This window comes from Gavialis gangeticus, unplaced genomic scaffold, assembly GCF_001723915.1.
Source record: "Gavialis gangeticus isolate Ggan-Ray unplaced genomic scaffold, GavGan_comp1, whole genome shotgun sequence".
NCBI lineage: Eukaryota > Metazoa > Chordata > Crocodylia > Gavialidae > Gavialis > Gavialis gangeticus.
This window is the reverse complement of record NW_017729033.1, coordinates 36,609,830-36,620,809: the sequence shown is the minus strand read 5'-3', so window position 1 is coordinate 36,620,809 and position 10,980 is coordinate 36,609,830. Positions and strand designations below refer to the sequence as shown.

Genomic DNA, 10,980 nt, shown 5'->3' with positions numbered 1-10,980 from the left:
GATGTCTTCCCCCCATTATATTTGTTTATATTTTTATCTTTAAATCAAGATATTTGCAATAGCTAGCTGTACATTTAATTTACAATGCCCAGACCCCAAAATACAGCGTTTAAAACTGAAAATATGTTTCTTCAAAAGAGATGCTTTCACACCTCACTGTTAAGTCCAAGAAGAGGAAAAAGTATCTCTATTTTCACTACAGGGATTAGAACAGGGATCAGCAACTCATGGCCCGTGGGCTGGATCCAGTTCACGAAGAAACTGGATCTGGCTCACTCCAATCCACATTTTACTAAAGGTACCAATCACTAGCTGTTTGATCTGGTCTGGGCTTTATTAATGGCGTACCCATCGCCTCCAGACTCTCCAGCTGGCTGTTGCAGCCTGCGTGGAGGGCTGCTCTCTCTTACTACAGCCTCTACTCTGTGTTCCTGGAGCAGCCAGAGGGGAATACTGGCCCGCGGCACAAACTAGGTTGCAACCTTTTAAGTAAAAGGTTGCCGACTCCAAGATTAGAACATTAGGAAACAATTTTTAAAAACGGTGTCAGGGAGATTAATTTTGCTGTGATGGGGGAAAGGTTTGGTTAAAGGGAGTATAGTTTCTCAGAGATGAATGGAAGCTTAATCTCTGAAAGAAAGCCCATCGGTAGTAGTACATTTTCTGATGACCCAAGCAGATCCAAGGAACTGTTTAGATTAAAGACAGCTATCTTCTCTTCCCTACCCTCCTTGAAACTCCTTTAACCTAAAGGGAACATTTTGAAAAGGGTACCATCTTCAATTTCCCAGGCGTTCTTCCCCCTCCCCACCTTCACCCCCACCCCTCTACTCTCCTTCTCTGGGTTTTGATGTAGGGATGTAAATACCACTTAAAAATATCTGTTTAACCTCCTCTAATTATATTGGATAAACAATTAACCAACAACACAGCAGCTTGGACACAGCTGCAAGCTGGGAGCCACTCCCGGTTCCTGGAGCCCTTTGACTGGGAAGAGGGAGGTAGGCAAGCCTAGCCAGACATCACAATACATGTGAAGTCCTGTGAAGGGAGGGAGGGAGCACCTGAGAATAAGCAGCTAATTGCTTCCTCTTAGGCTATGGGTATTTGTCCCCCTTCCCCTCTCCTCCTCCCTGCCTGCCCTGCTGCCTTCCACTTCCTGCCGGGGCACCACTTGCCTTCTTCCGTACCCTGGCCCTGAGCTAAAGTAAGCTAACCAGTTATCACTGCATTTATCGGTTAAATCAGGGTTTTTCAACCTTTTTTAGTCTAAGTACCTAGGATGGAGGGGAGATTGCACGTGGCCAGACACAGAGCTGGGAGGCAGGGACCGCAGGCAGGCGGGTGAGCTGGGAGCACTGCCGTGTGCCAGGAGCAGGACCAGGGCCGGGTGGGGAAGCTCACTGATCTGGTGTATGACAGCGGCCACCGCCATGTGCAGGCTTCCCTGCCTCACAGGGGGGCACCACTGCCCTCGCTTCTGCTCTTGGGAGGCGGTGGCACTTCTTCCCTGCCCGCCTGTGCGTACCCCCTAGGACTGGTCCAAGTACCCCCAAGGGTATGTGTACCCCCAGTTGACAACCCCCGGGTTAAATGATTAAGCATTTACCCTTTCATATCACTATTTTGATGCAGGGGGTTACAATAAGCATTTTATGTGCACCTGCTCTTTCATATCCTATGTGCATAAAAATAAAGCAAGAAACTCAAAATTATACATAGTTTCATAGTTGGTAGGGTTGGAAGGTACCTAAGCAGATTATCAAGTCTGACCCCCTGCCATAGGCAGGAAGGGATGCTGGGGGCAAATGACCCCAATTAGGTGGCTGTCTAGCCTCCTTCTGATGACCCCCAGGGTAGGGGCAAGCACCACTTCCCTTGGAAGTTGGTTCTAGCTCCTAGCCGCCCTGACTGTGAAGTAGCACCTCCTGATGTCTAGCCTGAATCTACTCTTAGTCAACTTATGGCCATTGTTCCTTGTTACCCCTGATAGTGCTCAGGGGGAACAGGGACTCTCCCATTGCCTGCTGGTCCCCCTTGGCAAGTTTATAGGCGGCCACCAGATCCCCTCTGAGCCTTCTCTTGTGGAGGCTGAACAGGTTCAGGTTCCGTAGCCTCGCCTCGTAGGGCCTGCCCTGCTGCCCCCTGATCATGCGGGTGGCCCTCCTCTGGACCCTCTCGACGCTATCCACATCCCTCCTGAAGTGCGGTGCCCAAAACTGGACGCAGTACTCCAACTGCGGCCTGACCAATGTTGCATAGAGGGGGAGGATCACCTCCTTGGACCTGCTCGTGATGCATCTGTGGATGCATGACAAGGTATGGCTAGCCTTCCTGACCGCGTCCCCACACTGGCGGCCCATGTTCATCTTGGAATCAGTAGCGACTCCAAGATTGTTTTCTGCCTCTGTGCTGACAAGGGAGTTCCCCAGCCTGTAGGTATACTGCTGGTTCTTCCTCCCCAGGTGAAACACTTTGCACTTTTCTGTACTAAAACCCATCCTATTTTCATCTGCCCACCCCTGTAACCTGTCCAGATCTAGTTGTACCCTGTCCCTCTCTTCTAGCATGCTCACTTCTCCCCACATCTTAGTGCCATCTGTGAACTTGAACAAGGTGATTTTTATCCCCTCATCCAAATCGCCAATGAAGATATTGAACAGTGCAGGCCCTAAGGGAACCCCACTGTCCACATCCCTCCAGGTCGAAAATGACCCATCCACCACCACTCTCTGGGTGCAGTCCTCCAGCCAATTTGTGACCCATCTGACTGTGTAGGCGTCAACACCACAGTTGCCTAATTTTTTAATGAGGATGGGGTGAGACAGTGTCAAAGGCCTTCCTAAAGTCCAAAAAGACTACGTCCAGCATGACACCTGTGTCCAAGGCTTTTGTGACCTGGTCATAGAAGGCAACCAGGTTGGTCTGACAGGACCTGCCTCAAATGAACCCATGTTGATTGCCCCCAAGCATAATCTCCCCAACTGTTATTAACAATTAGCAATAATTGTTAATAACAAAAACCAGAGCATCAGAGTGGGAAATCTTTCATTTATGAGACAATGTTAATATTATAGTGTTAACATTACAGGTATGCTATCAAACAGTAAATTAAACATATGTTAAGGTGATGTATTTAACAATTTCACTACATTACTATTAAAATTATTTTTTGGGGTGGAAACTCAAGAATTAGCACAATAAGATAGAATTAGATCAAATAAGTGTAGAAAGTACTTGCTGGTTGGCATAGGAAGAAATTGTAGATCTGAACATATCCAATAAACAAGTAATGCAATTCCAAGCTCTACTTCCACAGCTCTATCAATAATATTTGAGCACAAACTGAATGCATTCCAACAGCAAGAAGTCTACTGAATTCGTACTCATACTGAATAATAACTGATCTCTTCTAAAACTGTTTATCGTATCAAAACCTGGGTCACTAGGCAAAGAACCTAAACCCTCAAGTCTTTCTTCTAAAGTGGGAATACTGAGCTCCTATCAGGTGATGGTTGGAAATGACTTAGGAAAGAGTTGAAGCTGGAAATGAAAATAGTTGTATTCTGTGAATATTTGAAACTACTCAAAAACCTTAGAATTTATAGATTGTGCTCCATATAGCTTATAAAACTAAAGGCCAAATTCTCATCTGATTAAATCATCCTAGCTTCTTCGAGATAAGTGGAGATATGTCACTTTATACCAGCCATAAAATTATTGAGAATTCTGTTTAGAACTGTGCAAAATTTCTAAGAATTGTTTCATGTTACTTTATTAAACCTGTGACACTTCCATAATTGTTTATTTAATTAATTATATGTGGTTGTATAGGGAAGATGAGTTGCAGAAAAAAAAGCAATTTTTAAAACTTTCACTAAGAACAGTACAGCAAGTATATATTTTAAGAATTAATGAAAATATTAGTGCTAGACATGTTTTAATTAAGAGATTTACAATTCAAACTCGCTAATACAAAAGATCCATAGCCAAAATAGATTTTTTTTTGCAAAACTGATAGAACATGCAGATATGAGATATCTAAAAATCAACAAATCAGGAGTAATTAATCACAATGATCAGTAGCAGCCAAATCTGAATTAATTGTACTGTAGCAAACAAGTGAATTACCTCGTCTTCGCCCATAACTCCTTGCTGCATGTAAACAAAGGACAAATTGTAAAATGTCAAAGAACTGTATCATGCCCACATGTAAAAATATTTATGATACAAATAACTATGTGGGTAACTGATGCACTGTAATCTGCATTAGTGTTATGTTAATAGCAAACAGTGTGATCACATCATACTAAAGCCATATTTCACCCTTAAGTTGACTCTGCACTAAGAACTGAATATGACTAAGCCTTAAATTTTGGATTAAAGAATTTTTAAGCAATTTTTCTTAGCTTAACAATGTGCATTATTTTGCAATCTTCTAACATGCCCTTTTACATGATATTCTTAATGATGTACTTAATTATTATATATTAATGAATTTATTACAGCCTAGCAATTGTGCTCTTCTGCCTTTCCCAACTCTTGCCTCAGACTTGATAGAATTTAAATAATGTGCAAAATGTTGCTAAAGAATAATGATCAAAAGGAAAATGCTATTTTAAAAGGGCATAGTAAGAGTTAAATGAATCAGAGAAACATCCTGGTTCATGGAACAGTTTGTACAGTCCTTTCCAGTGACAATACAAATGCTATAAGACATGACCTTCCTCTTCCATGAAAAAACTAGCAGAAAATTAACCGCACAGTTTTGCTTAAAACAAAAGACTCCTTGTGGTAGTAAACAAAGTCAGGGTGCAAGTCACAAGAAATACCATTGTAATAGAAACACTGCATAAAGGCAAGGCAACAAATTCTAACAGACTATCACTAAATCAAGATTCCCCTCATTTTTGAGTGTGACAGGACTCCTAAAGAGATTGTGCTAATTGTTACAATGCAAAAGACACACAACAACACACTGATTAACCGTTTTTCAGCTTTTTGGATGTTTAGTAAAAGTAATGTATGAACTTGACATTAATAAACTGTACATTATTAACTGTGATAAATATTCAAACAGAAAACATTCTTCTGATGCTCCCATATTGCAGTGAAACCCACAAACATGAACCCTTCCTATGCCTCTGCAAAAATCTTTTGACTTCATTGGGATTTTTACACAGAATGCAGTTGCAAGATCAGAGCCATAAAACACTCTTTCACACTTGGCATTTAATTATGGTAGTTTCCATTTTTATGCTTATCATCATTACAATTTTATTTAGTTTCACATTCTCTCTCTTCTTTGGGTCCTTTCCTACCAGAGTTACTGAGTTGTTTCTGGAAATATTCAAATCCCAAGTCCAAAACTGTAATTCTCCAAGCCCCTTCTACATCATCACCAAACTATGATGGAGACCATTTTAACACTAATGTTTCCCAACTACCTAAAACTTTTGCTTCTGTACATGCTTAGCAGTACTTCAGTCTTGACAGCTATGCAGCTAATCACCTAGTTCACCCCTAAATTACATCAGGATCCAAAAACCAGGGATTTTTCTGCCAACTTCCCTTGAAGGGCTTGATCCAAGATTTCTTTTCAGAATGTATATACTGGACACCCTGATTGACAGGCAAATGGATGATCTCCTTCCAAACAATCCATGATCTCTGGTTCCAAACATACCAGCACGTTCTGCCTTTCCTTTGGATTAAACCAGCAAGCCCACATTGGTGTGTGGGCATCTCAGTGTCTTCATATACTACCCATGCTTTTGTGCCCTGGAGAGGTAGCTCCAGCTACAATTTATTTTCAAGTGAGGATTACATTCAGATAGCTGATGTCTCATTCAATGTAATTTTATTTTCTCATGAGACAGACAGATGTCTACTACTACCAGATCAGTAGAGAGGGGTGAAGGAGGCAGGTGCCAGTAAAATTAGTAAGCAGGGACTGGAACTTCTGCCAGGAGAGTGCTCTAGCTACTAAACCAGATAATTATATTTACTTTCATGCCCTCTCTCTTGTCCAGTAAATCTTTCATGGGACAAATTCAGCAGCAATAGAATCACAGAATCATAGAAATTAAGGGCTGGAAGGGACCTTGAAAGATTGAATCCAACTCCCCTGCTCTGTGCAGGAATACTACCAAGATCAAATGATCCCAGCAAGGTGTCTGTCTAGTCTCCTCTTGAAGACTTCCAAGGCTGTGGACTGCACCACCTCCTTGGGAAGTCTATTCCAGATTCTGGTCACCCTTACCGTAAAGAAGTTCTTCCCTGCATCCAACCTGAAACCATCCTCTAGCAGTTTATTGCTCCTTGTCCTCCCCTGGGGCATCCTAGTCAACAGGTTTTCTCCCAGCTCCCCGATATTCACCCCTTACATAACTTACAGATGGCCACCAGTTCCCCCTTAAGCTTTCTCCTCCCCAAGCTAAACAGTCCCAGATCCCTTAGTCTTTCCTCATAAGTTTTGTCCTTCAGGCTCTTAATAATTCTTGTGGCCATTCTCTGGACCCTTTCAAGATTCTCCATAGCTTTTTGAAGTGCAGAGCCCAGAACTGGACACAGTACCAAGTAGAAAGGAAGTATCACTTCCTTAGCCCTGCTTGCAGCACATTGTCTAATGCATCCCAACATGCTATCAGTTCTGTTGACTACAGCATTGCACTGACAGCTCATGTTCACCCTGTGATCAGCCATAACCCCAAGGTCCCTTTCAGCCATTGTGCTGGCCAGGACATGTCCTAACCTATATTCATGTCGATGGATATTTCTCCCCAGATGAAGCACTCTCAATTTATCCTTATTGAACTGCATCTGGTTCTGCTCTGCCCACCTTTCCAGCTTGTCCAGGTCTGGTTGGATCTGCATCCTATCCCCCTTTCCCCATAACTTAGTATCATCTGGAAACTTGGCCACTGTGCTTTCCACATCCTCATCTAAATCTTTGATAAAGATATTGAACAGCATGGGGCCAAGAACTGAACCCTGTAGGACACCACCGGCCACCTCCCACCAAGATGATACAAACCGTTTAAAATAGTTTAGAGTGTCTTTCCCTTAGTAGAGCCTATAGGCTTGGCAGTTATGATATTTTTCTGGAAAGTGAAATATTTTGATTTGAATTCTATTAACAGGAGAAGGATACTAAACAGTGGCCTTTTCCTATCCTACGTGAGTGTTCTAATCGCCGAGTTTCTGGCTGAATACAGGACACACTCCATGTGCTAAAAAATGACTCTTTGAAAGGGTGTGCTTTAGGTGCTGACTTTTATAGATTTAAATCCTGAGGAGGGTGAAATTCAAAATACAGCCCTGACCTCAGCGTTTCCCTTTTAGATACTTTACGTGGGTCTCTAATCTGCACGCTGACTTTTGTGGTTCCTATTTTGAGATATTAACTTTCCTATCAGTTGTCATTATATATACAGTCTAAGCATTTCACATGGGATTACAAACTCCACTGAAGAAGTCAAGTACCTAAAAAGAGGCACTGCAGTGCCTAATATATTTTCTGATCTTGGCCAACACAGCACTACACCCACCATCACCAAGCTGCTGAATCAATCCTTTACATTTCTTCCAACTTTTTACAAATACAAATACAGAAGTCAAGGAAAGTCAAGTTCATCATGTCCACACTGATGAGTCAGTTTTTAGGAAGAAGGTAGTGGCACACTATACATACACTGTTCATATAAAAATAGGATCTTGGATTAACGTGCATTACAAGCCCTTTTGGCATAAACACCATACAATTTCCACTCTGTTGATTCAGTTCTTCCCCTTTGCCATCCAAAACAAAGGAACTGTCTGTTATCATATTTTCATACTATTTGGACAACGTTTCTGCTGCCATGAAAGACATTTTATTATAGGATGCTCTCAATGTTCATGTGTTTGTATATTTTTGAAAATAACTGTCTCTTGCGAGATTCTTGCAAACTAAGAGAAAGTGAACTAGAAGTGGGAAAACTTTAAAAGGTTATTATAATGTTCAGAAAATAATGCTGCCAATGCAATTTCAAGAAAACAGTGAGTTTCCTAGGATAAGTTGTTTACAAACATTAAAATGATATTGCTGTATCAGCGTAACACTGAAAAGGCATCTGGAGCCAATGGAATCCCTGCTGAAATTTTCAAGCAGGGTAAGAGAGGAGCTCACATCACAGCTCCATGCCCTCATCTTAAGGATTTGGAATAATGGGGAAATTCCATATGACCTCAGGGATGTCACAAGTGTGACAATCTTCAAGGAAGTAAACAAGTCTGATTGTGGAAATTACAGAGGAATTGCCTTGCTGTCCGCCAAATGAAAGTTCATTGAGAGAACCCCCTCCTGAACTGCATCCTTTCACTTGTTGAAGAGCTCCTCGTGGAATCTCAATGCAGATTTAAGGTATTGAGAGGCACAACTGATGATCTTTACTGCTTGCCAGCTGCAGGAAAAATTCTGGAAACAACATAATCCCTTTTACATGGTCTTATTTGATCTCACAAAAACCTTTGACTCTTTTAATTGATAAGCATTGTGAAAGATCCTTCTGAAGTAGGGATGCCCAAAGAAATTCATCCCCATTCTCTGTCTGTTCCATGACAGTATGTGAATGGTGGTTCTCAGTAACGGATTAATCACAGATCCCTTTGAGGTTAAGATGGGAGTTAAGCAAGGCTGCATCACTGCTCCAACACTCTTCTCGATATTCCTTACCAAGATGCTACATGTGACCATCAACAAGCTTCCAGTTGGAGTGAAGCTAAAGAACCAAATGAATGGTAAGCTGTTTAATCCTGGCCAATGCAAGCCAAGAACAAGACCATCCCGACCTCAATCATAGAGCTCCAGCACACTGATGATGCTGTAGTGTACACTCACTTGGAAGCAGACCTTCAGGCAATCGTCAATGTTTTTACCAAGGCATACAAGAAAATGGGACTAATGCTCCACATTCAGAAGATTAAGGTTCTCCATCAACAAGTTCTTAATGAACAGTCTCCACCTCTGGTAATTCAGATTCAGGGTCAGACTCTGGAGAACGCTGAGTATTTCTGGTATCTGGGAAGCCATCTCTCGCTGAAGGCTAACATTGATGAAAAAATCTAACATTAGCTTAAATGTGCAAGTGAAGCCTTTGGACACCTGTGGAAACATGTGCTTGAAGATCTTGACATCAGATCTGAAATCAAGCTCATGGTTTATCAAGCAGCTGTGACCTCCAAATTACTATATGGAGCTGAGACATGAACAATGTACAGGAGACACCATAGTTGTTGGAGAAGTACTATCAATGCTGCTTGCGAAAGATTATCTGAATTCAGTGGGAAGACAGATGACCAACATTAGTGTCCTCTCGCAAACAAACATCATGAGCATTGAGGCAATGATCATCCAACAACAACTTTGCTGGGCCAGCCACGTCATCTGGATGTCCAACTCCAGGCTCCTGAAGCAAGTTTTATTCACCCAACTCAGTCAAGGCATACGCTCAAGAAAGGGCAGAGAAAGTGCTTCAAGGATGTCCTCAGGGCCGATTAGAAAAAATGCAACAGACATCAACTTATGAGAGACTATTGCCCAGGATCGAATGGAGGAAGCGTCTGTTGCAAGGATCTCAGTACTTTGAAATCTTACGACAACAGGGGATGGGGAAAAGTGAGCACGGCAGAAACAAAATATTGCAGACCGAATCAAAAACCTGGAGCCACCCACCCCACATGGAAACACGTGCCCAAGCTACAACAGAGTCTGTCAATCTTGGATCAACTTCATCAGCCATCTTAAGAGCCCCAGATAAGGCAGTCATGGAAAACAATCATCCTTGACTGTGAGGGATTGCTGAAGAGAAGAAACTATCCTGAAAATTATAAGACTGTTTTGGCCAGTCAGGAAAATGCTGGGAAACAAACATAGTATTTGCCAGCATTATGTTGTTAATTCTGAGTCCATGTTATATGCTTTATTCCATCATGTATCTACCTTATTTATTTAGATCAGGGTGTTCAATCCCAGCCTGTGGGCTAGATTTGGCCAGCAAAACCAAGTCATCCAGCCTGCTGACCTCCCCAGGGATCTGAAAACTGGCAGGAGGGGAGAAGTGGCAGTGTTATCTGTTGCTCCCCAGGTGCCAAATTTCCAGACCAGTGGGAATCCCTGTGGGCTGGACAAAGAGGCCCAACACACTAGATCATGCCAGAGCACAGCCTGCAGGATCAGACTGGCATGCAGGATTGGGCTGGTTTGTAGCTGGATATAGATCCATGGAATCGCACCCACGGACCAACCCCAGGCACTGATCGCAAGTGGCATGCAGCCTGTGGATAAACCCTGTCCCCAAATTTTACACCACTGAATTACAATGTAAATAGTTCAGGAGAGAGAATCCCTGATATGGAATTTGCTCCTTGTCTAGCACATGGGGGATAGCATTTTTGGTTGATTCTCAAACAGTATTGCAGTAACTACCATTTTTCTTGAATAGAAGATGACCCTGATTATACGACAACCTCCAAATATTTAAATTCTATATAGGGAAAATTCATAATTTTGTTATAATTTTACAAGTATAGAATGTAATTTTTGGCTTGGTTTGCTGTGAATGTGTTGCCTTTTCACTGCTACAGCAGGAAAAATAAATCAGGGGATCAGATAGATGCTTTTCTCTGTTTCCCCCAAACATCCCCCCCACCCCAACAGCCCCTTCCCCCTCTCCTTATTGTCTGACACTGCTCTCCCTGACCATATGGAAGTGAGGAGCAAATTTGAAAACAATAACCTTGAAATTAAACACCTCTGTAGCAATCTTCATATAGTACCCATACACTTAATTCAGCCAGAATTGATGCATGTTACTTTTTCTGTAACTGCTGCAAGTTTTAGCACAGGTACTCCAAAACACACTTTTGTGCAGCACTTTGGCACTTGCTTGTATGTAGTACAAACGATGCATGATATTTGTCCTTATAAAATGCGTGTGG

The 10,980-nt window shown here is 42.2% G+C and overlaps 1 protein-coding gene across 1 annotated transcript in view; it reads right to left on the bottom strand.

Moving 5' to 3' along the window:
- The window catches only part of CPEB2 (cytoplasmic polyadenylation element binding protein 2), a 126,316-nt gene that overhangs the window by 58,070 nt on the left and 57,266 nt on the right, over nt 1-10,980 (bottom strand). Inside the window, exon 6 of the mRNA XM_019525819.1 lies at nt 4,132-4,155. Coding sequence (XP_019381364.1) covers nt 4,132-4,155 — 24 coding nt within the window. The remainder of the gene's footprint in view (nt 1-4,131; nt 4,156-10,980) is intronic.